The sequence below is a fragment of the Dermacentor andersoni genome, chromosome 1, assembly GCF_023375885.2.
Source record: "Dermacentor andersoni chromosome 1, qqDerAnde1_hic_scaffold, whole genome shotgun sequence".
Classification (NCBI taxonomy): Eukaryota; Metazoa; Arthropoda; class Arachnida; order Ixodida; family Ixodidae; genus Dermacentor; species Dermacentor andersoni.
In genome coordinates this window covers 181,058,932-181,074,202 of record NC_092814.1, presented here as the reverse complement: position 1 = coordinate 181,074,202, position 15,271 = coordinate 181,058,932, and the positions used below count along the sequence as shown (strand labels likewise).

General features: G+C 40.2%; 1 protein-coding gene across 1 annotated transcript in view; it reads right to left on the bottom strand.

Moving 5' to 3' along the window:
• LOC126547235 (Ig-like and fibronectin type-III domain-containing protein 2) overlaps positions 1-15,271 on the bottom strand; it is a 97,596-nt gene that overhangs the window by 32,568 nt on the left and 49,757 nt on the right. The window contains exons 8-16 of the mRNA XM_055062831.2: positions 12,848-13,003; positions 12,049-12,233; positions 11,454-11,501; positions 9,782-10,071; positions 8,159-8,452; positions 7,425-7,553; positions 6,430-6,610; positions 4,651-4,866; positions 1,337-1,522 (exon numbers count right to left, since the gene is read on the bottom strand). Of these exons, the coding sequence (XP_054918806.2) occupies positions 1,337-1,522; positions 4,651-4,866; positions 6,430-6,610; positions 7,425-7,553; positions 8,159-8,452; positions 9,782-10,071; positions 11,454-11,501; positions 12,049-12,233; positions 12,848-13,003 (1,685 nt within the window). The remainder of the gene's footprint in view (positions 1-1,336; positions 1,523-4,650; positions 4,867-6,429; positions 6,611-7,424; positions 7,554-8,158; positions 8,453-9,781; positions 10,072-11,453; positions 11,502-12,048; positions 12,234-12,847; positions 13,004-15,271) is intronic.

Below are 15,271 nucleotides of genomic sequence, written 5' to 3'. Positions count from 1 at the left end.
ACTATTGCAAAAACTGGAATATAGGTCGAACTTCTGTTTTAAAAGAACATGGCAAAAAGTTAACCCCCGTCTCATATACCGGTCATTTTTGACCAGTTTTATACCGGTTTTATGCTGTTTTTTCTTTCCTGTTTCTTTTTATTTTTTTTTTAGAATGATAGTTTGGGGGTCAACCTATATTCCAGTATGACCTATATACTGGTTTTTATGGTACGTAACTAGTAGGGCACATAAGCCATGCGTAAAACACGTTGTGGGGCTAGTTGGTGCATAGCTTTCAAAAAATGAAGCGCCAACGGTAACGGCACACAAAGAAGGAACAAAAGACAGGACAAGGCGCCTTGTCCTGTCTTTTGTTCCTTCTTTGTGTGCCGTTACCATTGGTGCTTCATTTTTTGAAAGCCATGCGTATAACTACTGTGCATGAGCATATAGCACTTTAAAGTAATTAATTACAAAACTAGAATAACAAATAAATTGCTGCAAATGAAAATGTAAACAATATGTACATAATCACAAGTGGCTATTTTAGGAAACATTTACCATCCAAACCTGCTGAGTTGTAGTCACTCTGCTTTATGAAAACGTAGCAAGTGCAGTCTACGCAGCAAGTGCAAAACGTAGCAAGTGCAGAATAGCAAGTGCAGTCTTCCTACAGATTACACTGTGTTTAAATAGCCAGGATCACGTTAAACCATCTTGAACAAAAAGCCATGTCCTTGCCATAATTAATGAACTGATACAAAAACTCAAAGTGGCACAAGTCTTTCTTTCTAGGCACAGTGCCAGCTAACATGTCTGTCTTTTTAAAAATATAGTACTATATATCAAGTTTACAAAAAGCATCAAAAACAGCAAACCAATGCAAACATGGGACACAGGTAACTACGTCCCACTGTAGATGTAGAGGAGGGAAAGTATACATCTACAATAGCCAGTGCACCTTAAATGCTGAACCTTGTGGCTACTACCATTGGCACTTGTAGTTAAATGCCACTTTTCGAGGTAAGCCAAAGAAAAATGGTTGGGGTTAGATCGCTATTACTGCTGTTATTTTCATTCCCTGTTGTCTAAAATAAGCTCTGCATTGCTGTAGCTGCCAGTGCCAGTGTCAGTATACAGCATCAATATGACAACTGGCAACATATTTTTGGCATTTCACAAACAGCTAGTAAATATAGTGTTCAACTACATATTATTAAAAGCACCAAGTCCTTCAGAAACTCTAAGGAAGTGGATACTTCTTGGCAAAAGGCTTGATATATTGCAGGCTGATAAGAAGCTCCAAAGGCTAAACAATGCGAAAAACTAGTGAAAAACCAACAAATGTGCTCACCTGTGTGTACTCTGCAGGGTGTGGAGGTACTGTGCCATTGATGGCCTCATACCTAATCTGATATTGTGTTGTTGTCACATTGCCTGATGGTGCATTCCACACAAGGTGTACAGAAGTGGGTGTCACAAATGTCACATGAAAATCTTCAGGCGGACCAGGAATGATGTCCTTGCCTTCTTCCATACACTGCACGCATCAATGATAGGGGGGAAAAAAAACGTAAATTCAATGGCAACAGCTTAGGGTAATACAGTGAATATATTTTTCTCAAGGTGATAGAAAGCTGACTCTGAAGAGACAATATTAAAACCTTGTTATAATGAAATTGCATCTGACATGAAAGTGCCTTCATTATATTCAATATTTGTTATAAGCATATATTCATTACACGGTGATATCGCCGCCAATAAAAGTGTTAGATTTACTCTGTTATATTCTATATTTTGCTATATGCTTGTTCGTTACATCGAGGTTCAACTGTAATAATCTCTGAACTTGTTAGAGCTACTGATAGGCTCGAGAGCCAATAGTACAACAATCTAATAACTGTTCTATGTACAATAAATGTTCAATTACTATGAAAGACAGTGTCACAATTATCAAAACATTGTACAAGGTAGTAATCAATTTTTAGGCGCTGTAGCTTTATTATGAAGATCTAAGCTGTTACTGTAAACATTGTATTTGCAGTTGTGTTAGTTTTTCAGGCAGATGCCGAGTGCGGAGACAACTTTTCCAAAAACACCTATTATAGATGATGTGTTCAGGGTGATGTTATGAATTAAATGCCAAAGTAACTAATAAAGAGCCCATTTTGCAAAACACTTATGCAAACATGATTCGTGAGACATAAGAGTTTTAGAATAGGGGCCCCAAACATTTGGGGCCCCAAAGAAATCGCGTGGAAGGCACTGCGCATGCACGAGATGCAAATTACGTTTGGGTTTTCATCGGGCATGCTATTTCACTGATTTAGTGGGAGCCCCAAAAGCTATGTGTCAACAAACATGGCGGCACCCATCGAAGTGACGGCTCTAACCTAGCACCAAGCTGGGCTCGATTTATGGTAACACGTAAAGTTTGCAAGCTAGAAGAAGTGACTGCGGTTATAGCTTTCTCTCAACTAGTGTGTGTTATGAAGATTGATTCATCAGACGCCGCTGATTCTGAATTTGATTGTCGATTTCTTGGCTCGTAGGCCTAACACAGCTTAACTTGGCTGGTGAAGGCACATAAAGTTGGTTACTCAAAACTAAGCGCAACTAATTGCTTGCTGCTAATAGAATAACCTCTAAGTTGTAATTAAACACAGCAACATGAATGTGAAAATTACTCGTCTTATTATAAAATCATATAGTACTTTACTTAATTATTTATAACAGCTTTTCTTTGACGCCGTAGTGGTACTGCAAGCGCAAGACACTATACGCAAACGCAAAGCCTTATTCTAAAATTCTTCACTCCTGCGTGCCCCAACGCTAACACCTGCAAAGCTCTTTGGAGCCCCGAACTTTTGTGGCCCCTATTCCAAAGCTCTCTATTTATTGCACAAGTTACGACAGAAATCACTTAACTGAATAATCCGAGATGAAAGCTGGGCTGGTAGGTGCAAGTTCAAGAATTGAGACATATCTAACTAGCACTAAAGAGACATGAAACGAGAATAAGAAGCACATAGAACACGACCCTAGACTTCAAGTTTAAGTCTAGCATCCTGTCCTGTGTGCTTCTTGTTCTTGTGTTATGTCTTTTAAGCGCTAATTAAATGTCTAAATTCTGGCACCTAACTGACCAGCTGAAAGGGCAAAACCAGTGGCAGGACCCTCCATGTGTAACGGAATGTCCAAGCCAGCAGAATTTATTCACTTGCCAATACCAGCCTACAGCTTTATCAGTGACACAGAACTGCATGTTGGCACTGGCATGCTTCTGCCCTTCTGACCGAATGAAGAATTCCAGATGCCAGGTGCGAATGAGGTGAATGACAGGCCAACTCGGACTGTATGTAGGGCTGCCTTTATGAAAAACGTAACGGAATTTTGGAATACTGTTCATCATGTCATAAATTCAGCTTCACAGAAGAGTATTGCATTCACAAGAAACTAATCAAGGCCCCCAAACTGTTCAGCCTTTTAGCCAGAAAATTTGCCTTAGTAGTTTAAGGGATGTTGTCTACTGTACTTATCTTAGAACAAATGCTTGACTGTAAGAATTTTTCAACATAGATTATTCTTCGATAGCAACTGCCGTGAACTATTTACAACATAAAGAGGGACTCTAAAGTAAACGCATTTCAGAAAATCACTAAGACTGCCTTCACAATTGTCTCTGCACTGATTACCCACATGACCAAAAACACATCTATGAAAGTGTTTTTTTGTAGTGATGGCTTTTAGTGAACAAGCTGGTATAAGAAAAAAAGTGACTCCTTACATGCTCCTTACATGTGTGAAGACAATGAGGCTATAAAATGTGCCCCATGAAAATAAGTGCACAATAAATACATCATTTCTCAATGATTAACATAGCCCTACAGCCGTAGTGATGTGGAACCAGGAGGCAGATGCATTGTTTGCAAGTTTATATTAATTTAGCCTCTTCCAACATCCAATATTAAAAGTGTGCCTTGCAGCCAGTCATCCAGTAAAAACAATTCTGTAGTACATGCACTGTGAGCTTGGAAAAATAAAAAAAAGTCCGCAAGTTAGTATGAGGCATGAACACTTAAAGCCATGCAGCTTCATTATTGGTTAAGTAGCTTTGTGAGTAGCTGATCACCTCACTTTTTGCTGGAATTGCAGCTTTTACGCACATTATAACGATGCAAACAAGCACAGGAGGAAAAGGTGTCCTAAATCACAAAAAGCACCCACAGGTTTAATCATACAGGGTCAAAGTGAAAATACTAGTTCTGCCATTCAATCAAGCTTAGTCAATTAGCACTGGCACAGAAACAATAAGAAGCCCTGAGAACTATAATGTTAACTTTTGATACATCAACTATCAACTGTTGATATAATATAATAATTCAGCATGACTGTGTTTCACTCTGACTCACACGTCACAGTTATATCACAAGCACGTTCGCTTTCTTGCATAAGGGCGTGAGCATGAGGAAAATACTTGGCGATATCACATGTACCCTTTTCATTCAAGAGTGCCACGATGCACTCTTGACAAAGGCTTTGATGTCAAACAGACCTTCGCTTCTGTTCTATAAATGCACAGAAGAAAGGACTGTACACGAGTGCTTGCCACCATGTAAAAGACATGAGCCACATGAGGAAGACAACAAGAGATGTAAAAGTGAGCACCTTGAGAACAGCACCAATGTCTCGGGAGCAAACAAGGGCAGTGACGTCATATTTGCTAAGTGAGACTTCACCAGCGCAGATGGGCAAGCATTCATCCCGCACACCATACCGCTGGCAACATGGTCGGTGGTCACGGCCGCCCGCACCGCATCGCAGTAGAGTGTGCATCTCATCAAGACAGAGGGGGCTCAAGTACTGCAGGTCAGCTAACTTCATCTGTCCAGACAAGAAGGTGTAGCCAGAGGGTGGTAAAGTAGAGAAGATAAAAAAAACAAAAACAGGCAGGGATGAATTATTTCATGTTGTCTAGCATTTATTACATATGGTACATTACAGATCAGGAGTCTCAAACGTGCATCAGATATTGGGCTGCATGTACCCTTAAGTTTTACAAGACAAAGTGTCTTCTGGAGGATGAGAATTGCCTAAAGTTTAGGCAAGTTGGATGAAAAATAGCTTTGAATACCCAGTAGGTCTGTGCAAACTGCAAACAAAAGCCCTGCAGGCTGCATGTTTGAGACCACAGTTAGAGATGTACTTGAGACTGGGAGCAATCAGTATATGGCTAATCGGTTGCCTGCTCCGTTATCTTATCTCACAAATAGCTGTTGCACTTTTACAGCAGAAAGTTGCCCATAAGGCAAATGCAGCATGTTTCTAGCATAAAAGTAGCTTAGTTGCACAATCAAATTGGGTGATTTAAATATCATGTTGCTCTCTTGCATAAGCATAAAAACACCACATTTGAACATGACACCACGAAGTAGTGGCAGTAGTATCTTGAGACTGCACAGTCGAGGGTAGCTAGTTGGCCAACTTTCATCGGCACCTGCACAGTTGCTGTTTAGGAGCATACCAGTAACCTCCTGCTAAAATGTAAGGCGAGATTTTGGGTTTAAAAAATACATCTTGCTTAAAATGTCTATTTCTGAGATCTACTTTCAGCCTCGTACTCTAGCATTGTGTTTTACCCATTAAAAATCATGGCAGAGTGTGCACAATAAAATAGTGATGACCGTGTGTATTAATTTCAAAACAGCTCGAGAAAACAAGAACATCTGTAGAGCTGGAGCACCTAATGACACTGGAAGCACTGCCTGTTGTGGCAATTTATTATGGAAAGACAGTGCTGCATTCTCTCTCTGGAATTAAATGCTGGTGAGGTGGGTATTATAGTAGAACATAGCTGAAAATTAGATAGGTTTTTCCACATTTTCCAAGTGTAGCTCCACAACATTGTGAACATCAAGTGACCACCTGTAATTTTCCAGCTGTAGTTTAGTATCATTCTATGCGTAGCTTGTTCATTTTTGTATGTACTTACACTGTGTTTCTGTAATAACGCTTTTGCACCCATACTCTTCAGGGTGTATGAATTGCAATTACACATTCATACTTGAAACGTTCCTCACTGTGTTTGTGAGCAGGTGTGTCAAAGGAGAGAAAAATATTAAAAATACAAATGTTCCGTAGAACTAGTAATTTGAAACAAACATTTAGGCATCCTTTACGTTTTTTAGTAAGCACATTAAGTATCATAATGCCATATTTAAAAATAAGAATGTTTTGTTTTGGAGATGCACTGGCCCTTATACTCACAATATAAATACGTTTACTTTAAGGCATATATTAGTTGTACGTATCATCTTACATTCAGCGATAAGAATAGGTCAGTCACAATATCAAACACAGGAAAATATGCTTGACTTATGCTGGAGTGACACAGTGAGACCTACACCAATGCAGTGTAAGGGCAAATCAAATAAGACTGACACGTACCTTATAAGAACAAAGTGGCATGCATATGTCCTTGACCTTTGCATTTACACAGCAGGCAGTTTCATTGTATCCTGAAGGTTCATCTGCTGGCTCAGGCACAGGATCCTGTGTCCTCAGCACAATGCGATCTGAACCTTCACTTGTTCCGTATTTGTTTTCAGCCACAATAAATATTTCATAGCTGCAATATAGAGATAACTAAATAAATAAATAAATAAATGCATTGAGCATGAAGTATACACATTTATCAAATTCCAATGGCAGATTCAGAACGGCTAACTAGCTCATGAGTGGGCACCGCTCTCGGGCATAGAGTGATGCCTAGAAATCCACAAATGAAACATAAGTCCCACCACTAGAACAAGGGGGTGAGAAATAGCACTTGCTAAAGTGGCTCTTAAGTTCCCTTCCACTCATCTGATTTCAGCAGAGCAGTCTGAACTGCTTAGAAGAGTGATACTGGGTCAACAGGTGTTGCAGATCTGGAGGTGGAACACACAGTCAGCTGTTTCGGTACACTATTGAAACACTCTTGCCTAAAAAGAGCAGAAGAAGAATTTTGTTCTGGAAGTGCTCTGAAGCTGCCATTCAAGTTCACCAAAAGAGAGAAGGAGAAAAAGTGCAACAGGGCAGTACCTATTAAAGAGGCCAGCTGCTTGCATTTGCCACAAGAGTAAACATGAATAGCTATATTAATCAACATGGTTAATAGATTATGTAAAAACTGCAATGTCCTACCTACCATGAACAACGTTCAGTGCATGATGATGCGCCTTATCTCAGTTATTCAAATATTTTTTATAAGCTAACCTCCTAACTGGCTGCAAATCTTTTTTTTTTTTTTAACAAGCTTTACAGTAGGTGAACAAAGCAACACATGCACAAAATAGAGTACACCAAGATCAAAATCTTATTTTTGCTTTTACAAAACTATGGAAGCTACATGCACTGTGGACTGCATACAACGATAATATATATAGAAAGTCGGTCCTTACTCAGACGATGGCTCCAGTCTGTCCATAAGGTAGGGTGGCTTGACGTTTGGTACAGCAAAGTAAGGTTCAAACTCATCTCCAAGCCTTCTCCAGAACAGTCCATACTTTGTCACAGTATCTGGAAGTTTGCTAAAAGAAGCAAACAAAAAAAATTGAGAGGAGTCAAAAGAAGCACAACAGCACACAAGTTTGTCCACACATCACACAGCTACATTCATGCTTCCCCAGCTCTACCAGCCTGTGTCATTTTAGAATCATAACATAACCATGTTGCAACCACCACTGGTTCTTCTTAATACCACAAGCTCTTTATTCTCAGTGCATAATCAATAATAGAGAATGTTTACATTTCATTTCACAGACTTAATCAGCTATACATGCAGGGTGAAGACCATGTTCATAATATAGATCTGGCCCATTGTGCAGAACTGAAGACAGCGAAACCTGTACAAGGATGTATTCTTGAGTGTGCAACACACATAGGATATGATGCAAACCCCTGCGCTCATCAAGCACATGAAAAACCTTGGGGTCTGCCAAGACATTGTTTCTGGTTGCTTATATCAAAATGCTCAAGCAGCTTTGTGAGCCTAGCCACGAAGAATCTGTCACAACTCCCTCAGGGGTGTGACAGTTTGGGGGAACACTGAGCTACACCACCATTAGATTCTACATTAGAAAGCTGAGACCTAAGCAAGTGTAAGCAACCTACAGCGCACAGAATGGCTTCTCACCTGGGAGGTTTCCACGTCAACACAGCCCAATTCCGACTGATGGCAGTGACAGTGAGTTCCTTGGGTGGGCCAGGCAGCACACCATAGTGTTCAAGCAGGCAACTGCCGTAGAAGGGCATGTACTCAAGGCAACGGAAGTGACGGTAATCAACACGCATCACACTGCCTTTGCAGAAGCCCAGGCAGGCCTCTGGCAAACCCCGGCGTCGGCAACAGCCAGTGTGGTCCACACCGTCTGCCATGCAGGCAAACGTCACGTTGGCCCATGGTGCGCAGATCATCACGTCTGTTAGCCTGTGCACACACAACACACAGTGTGTGAGGTAACGTGAAGACACAAATGTGGAAATGTGTCAGCCAGAACACTTCATACCCCTGCTCTTTACGTAGCTTAGCGAACAATACTTCAGATGCTAGGCAAGTACTGCACATGCCATTGTGTACCTGTGCCTGAGCATTCTGAAAAACTAGCCAGAGAGAGGATAAACTTATTGAAAAGGGATGGCAACTCAGCCTGCATGGGGAGGGAAGAGCTAAGTAAGTACATTGCACTATCACCAAGGCCTGGCATGCACAAAGCTCCATATATGAAAATTATCTGCTTTTTGCATTTTTCTGGACAGATCGAACCTTTATAAGTGGCCACTTCCAGTGGACAGCACTTTTTCCAGGCCTTTTCCAGAAAATGATCATGTTTTAAAGAACTGCCCATAACTAAACAGAAATTAAAAGCAGCTTCCACTTGACACTGATTGAGCCAATATTCCACCACGTTCTGTGACCGAAAATAAAACTTAAGCTAATAAAATATTTTATCTGATGAATAGGTAGAAAGAAAGAAATAACAGCTTGCAGTGATAATAACCTGCATTACAGTGTCCTTAACAACATGGAATCACTTCCCTGTTTTGGTTGTATTGCATATGATGTATAGATAGAGCCCTTTATTTCTGTGTAAGACCCAATCTTCCAGTTTCTGGCACCCATATCTGCTTTATTAAAATTCAGGCTAAACCCTGCTTCTACATTAAAAACATCCTTTTAGAAAATTATTCATAAACTGGTAAAGCAGTGTTATACCTCATCAAAATAAGTGACCAATCAAAATAGTGGTCAGTGCACCACGCAAAACAAGGGACAAGCATGTAACAAGGACACTTTTTGGTTTATTGGTTCCTTGTTTTGCATAGTGGGCTGACCACCATTATGACTGAACTGTTACAGCTCGCCCAAATCACCACTCGGTTGACCAGTCAAAATGAATTATTGTCTCATTAGAAGCTCGTATCAGCTGATTTTCTTTCTGGTTTCAAATGGCTTTCACTCGTTACAAATGGGGATTAGGCAATCGTTCCATTAGTTTTGGGAAACAGTCTGATGCCACATAAAAAAATGACGATTACTGGGGCATTATAGGCTTTCAGCAAAAGAGACCTAATTAAAATCACAGACATGAACTGTGTGCTCTTTAATGCCACATGGGAAAGCAGTTGTTTGTTGCCAGGCTTTTTACCAAGAGAATTGCTTCAATAAAGAAAGTGAACACACATTTATTGACTGTTTATTTTTTGCCTCTTTTGAGCAGCAACTTATTCAAAATTAATCAAAATTTTATTTACTCACGTGGTCTCATCTGCCCGACTGGGATCGCACATGGTTCGAAGGCAGCGCTCTTGCTTCACGCCACGCTTGACACAACAACCACGAACATCTGGGATGGATGGGAGCGTCTCATTGGTCGTGATGTTCTCAGGGGTGGGCAGGTCAAAGGAGGGCTCAGCACCGAGGGTCAAAGTGCGCACAGCATATGTTGGAAGACTAGTGCCATGCATGTTCTCCGATGTCACTGTCACCTCGTACATGGTCACTGGCTTCAGGTTGCGCAAGTTGAACATTGTCTGGTTTCCATCCACCTATATACCAGACAAAATCGAGAGGTGCAGAAAAAGCGAGTTGCTTCAGTACAGCTGTATGAAGCATCTTGAATAGAAAGTTGACTGTTCACGCAGCACTCTAAAGCGTGAAACATGAGCACTCTGGTTTTATACCATAGCACACAGCACTTGGCCAGTAGTTTTCCAAATTTTAAGCATCGTAAGTGCGTTGATCCAGTCACAGATCATCGAGGGACAATCTTAACAACACTAACATGACAACACTCATAACAACAATACCATTTCATATTACATTTTATGTGCTTTATATGTGTCACTTGCCATCAAAAATCAGTGAGAAAGACACTGTTGCACATTAGGATTCAAGTGAAAGGGAAAATTATCATACACCAGAATGTAGAACAAAGCTACAATTTTCCCTTTCATGAACCATTCTCTACCTTGCAGGATTCTGCTGGACTGATTTGTCAATAGGACCAAGAGTGTAGTCAAATATGTTAGAAAGAACAACTCTAGTTCAATATGTATGGACAGTATAGTGTTGATTTTTTTTTGTGTATGTTTTCTTAAACTTTGATTTGTATCAGAGTGAAAAAAAACACACACAAGCAGGTTTACACTGCTGCAAATCACAACAACAGCTGTAGAGGATCTAGAAGAACAGAAGTCTTCTGCTTCCCAATGAAGTACTGTTTCACTGTCTGATGGGCAAACAGTAGACCTTCCCAATCGCTTCAGTAGCTCTTTTGACAGACCATGCTCATAAACGGCATGTCTTTAGAGGGGGCACTGCTGAACCCACTGAGCTCCCCAAGGCACATGGCCCTGTGGGCCAGTTTTCCCAAGAAAAATTGCTCAATGAGACACTGTCTGAGTGCGTTCAACAGTAATGGCAGAAATTTGGTGGGCTAACTAGAGATGTCTATGGCTATAAAGCAGCAGGTATATGTATGTATGTGTGTGTGTGTGAGTGAGTGTACGTGTGTAAGATATGCGATGCATGCCAGTTTGACCCATTTTGTGAGGTTGGCTTTGGCAAATCTCCCACACAGGGGCACTATCCCCTAAGGGAGGCGGTGTTTAACTAAACTGAAGAATTTCCCTAAAATGTAGTCACCCTTGCAAGCACAGTCCTTTCGTAACATCACTCTCCCCTGTGGATTCTGTTCCACCTTCAAAATAAAAATAAAAACAATACAGTGGTGGGGAGAAAAAATGGCTACGCCACTGCTCCCAGATCTATAACCATGTGGACACTGTCATTTGATATAATACTGTCCAAACTCTTGCAAACCTAGTTTACTTCAAATAGTTTACTTCAGTAGGTACAAACACCATGGCAAGTTAATTATGCTCTAGGATTTCTTAAGATGCCCTGTTGGGTACATAAATAAACCAACCTTGATTGAAAATGCTTGAGTTGACCCGACAGTTGAATCTTTGTCTGTCTGTAATGCAAAGAGAGCAAAATGAGATGAAAATATCACACAAAAATGGAGAAAGACTCATAAGATAACTCAAATTAGCAAGAGATAACTCAATCAGCAAGCTTCTCTCACTTCTTCTTCATGGGCTTCCCCTTCACCTTGGCATTTACAGAGCACTCTGACCTTGTTCTACATTGATTCCACTCAATTTTGGCAAAATGTGTGTAAGGTGACATTACGGCACTTACGAATCCAGTTTCCTAGGACTTAACTCCTTGCTGCAGTAAAATAGGTGATCGACAGCACTAAAACTGAAGTAAACTCTACCAAGCAACAGAGAGTGAAACTACAACGCAGAAAAGCACAGAAGCTGATATTTTGAAGAAAATGCAATCCTCATACACAACACTTCGGTGTGTGCTAAGCACAGATATTTATATAGGTAAACCATGCACCAAAATGCTCACCATGCTAAAGGTGCTATGCTAAATCTTTCAGTCAGTATGCATTATGCACAGGATTTTGAACAAGTTGACATAAATTTAGATTATAGAGGCCATCATCAGACACAATAAAAGAGACTTGCTTCATTCTTTGGTGTTACTTCGTCAGGGTCAAAGCTCTGAAGCTCAGTGATGTTTATGAGGAAATGTGCGACTTCAATCTCCTGGTGAGGTGGCATCCATCTGATGAGCAGCTCTGTAGGCGAAACTGGTTCCACTTCCAGCTGCCTGGGAGGCCCCGGTAAAAGTTCTGAAAATAGCGAGTAAAAGGACAAGGTGTAGAGGCAAGTCAGCAAGTCATGGATCAAGCATTACATGCAATCATTGTGATAACTATGAAGTTGAAACCCATGTTGCCACAACACTTACTGGGGCAAGACTTCTAAATAATTCACTTTCACACTTGCTAAAGATTATGTTGTGTCTTGTAACTTAAAAAAAGCAAAAACATTAGATGAGCAACGAATCGCGCTACATTTTCCTTTCTTCCCTTGACATGGAGCACTTGGCTCTTTCCCAACCACACTTGTTGATCATGGGCCACGACGAAATAGCAACCAAAAGCAACACAAAAGAGGCATTTTTCCCAGAAACATGAAAAATTGGTGTCAAAAGACCTTTATGAGCCTCAGGACAGCAAGAAAGACATGCACCCAGATCTCTAATACAGTATTCCATAAAACTTGCAATTGAAGGCAATAACTGATTACAGACAGTATTGTAGAAACTTATCATTATGTGCTAGTCATACATAACTAACCACAGTGGCTGTCACATTCTGAGTTCCAACATTCAGTTAAACAATAAAACAAGCATTTCTCAGAGAACGTATTAATAGAGAAAGATGCATCTGAAAGTACTTACCAACACCGTTTGCAATGCACGCCAGTGTTGTCATGGTATAGTCCATGCAGGTGTAATGCTCCGTGACAGTAGTGAGTGTGTAATCACCAACACAAACAGATCGGCATATCTGTGGAATGTTTTGTGCCACACAGCAAGGCATGTGATTCCGGCCATCTAGAGAGTAACATTAAAGTGGCAAGAAAAAAAATACCATTAAAAATTGGAACTAAGTTTTTTTTTTTTTTAATCCGTGGCATCAGTTATAGTAAGCGAAAGCACATGGCAAATAAACCCAAGTGCCTTTTTCAACGAGGTACATATATCTCAACCAAGGCACTATGAAAACAATGAGACATACTATACCAGCAATTTGTGAATGTAGCCTTTCATGTCCCTAATATAAGGAAGCAGATGTTGATGGTGGTGATGCAGAAACAAGATGCACATTTTTAAATTATTCTAAGTGGTCATTTTCATGGTCGTTCACTCTGTCATCAAGTCTGAAAGCCAATAGTGATTAAACAAGACAGCATTATATAACTGTTGCCAGTTACACCAATGACTTGGCACTTTATTTTTACTTGGGCGAAGCACTTTCATCTCTTGAAGCATTAGACTGTTTCTGCTTTTTTCCAGTTATTCAGCAACTGCACTGATTACTCTAGGCATACTATATTGTAAAGCTCACTTTGACAGGAACATGTTTCTAAGCCAGATATGAATCAATGCTGGGGCTAATAGGGTCCTGCGGGGTGGTTTCAGATGGCGTATTCAACTATGAAGGTTACTGAAACTGAAAAATTTATTCTTCAAAAACATCAGAAATATATGTACAAGAATATTTGGACCTATAGCTTAAAATGGCTAGTGGCCAGTCCAGTGCAATATACAGCAAATATGCACAGGTCAGCTAGAGAATAAAAAAGCATGCAAAAAATACTAAGAAACATATACATATATATATACACACACACACACACACACACACACACACACACATATACACATACATACACATATATAAGTATACCTATAATAAGTAAGCAACATATAGTGAGCATAAATCTCAGCCATGTCTGTCAACAGACTCGCAACTTCACAGATCTTGAAAATGACTTACATGCTAAGCCGAAATTATGTGCAGTTTTTATTTCAAGGGGGATCATGTTCCAAATTTTAGTTCCATTAAATTCTATTAATCTCTCCCCATAAACATTACGACATTTGGGCAGGTTAAAGTTACCGTTTGAAGCATGACGTGTATTGCGTATAGGAACTGAAAAAAGATCAGCAGGAAGAGGCGAATTGCTATTAGTTATATTATTGATTGAAACAGCAATCTTGTAGTCATGCAACATCGGAACTGAAAGAACGCGTTTCGATTGAAGAATGTTACGTATAGGTTGATCGTGGTTTATGATTCTCAACATTCGCTTTGGAAGTCGTTCTAGAGGTTTTGGATAACTAGTGTGCGTCGTGACACCCCATGAATCCAGGCAGTAACTGATGCGACAGTGACATAGTGAAAAGTACAGTGTACGAAGTATAGCCTGTGGAAAATATTGGCGAGCTTTTATTAGAGTAGAGCATCCATAGGCTACCTTTGCACATAGATTCTGTACTTGCTCGTGCCAGTGCAAGTTCTCATCAAAAATGACCCTTAAGTATTTGAAAGAAGGGACTTGTTGAATAAGAATATTGTTTATTGATGGGTTAAGAATTGCAGTATCAATATGTTTCCTGCGAGAGTGAAATACAACGTATTTTGTTTTTGCACGGTCAAGTGATTCTTGGCAAACCATACCGAGTTGTTTGACAAATCGCTCATCGCGTCGTTCTGGAAAGCTGGAAGGAAGTGCCCTGTAAAAATCAAAGCTGTGTCGTCTGCGTGCATCAATACCTTTGACCTCTGCAGGGCTTGTGGGACATCGTTTATATAAAGGGAGAACAACATAGGGCCTAAAACTGATCCCTGTGGTACCCCGCAGTTAATATTGCTGTATGGTGAATTAATGTGATCAATGACAACCTTTTGCTTACACACGTGTAAGACATGAAGGTTGTGTAAGGCATGAGCGCTACGAAAGGTTGTGTAAGACAGCAACTAAGTTTTATCATGAGCATAAACGGATACCAATAGTGAAAATGAAGCCAGGGTATCACCTGCTATACGTTTCTTGTTCCTATAATACAGCTTCACAGCTGTCCTGCACAACTTTTGTAGCATTTTGAGATCATTCTGAAAGAACCAGTCAAATATGCCAAAGCTTTGCTAATTCTTTTCTCTAGTGCCAATTTCCAAAGCGAAAATGAAAAATTATGTTCTAGGGCAGTAACAAACACAAGGTAAATGTGGTGCTACCACTGATTTCTAGATATAAGGATCTTTACCATGATCTCTCCTTGTGCCTTCCCCCTTATTAACATCCCATTTCCTCATTA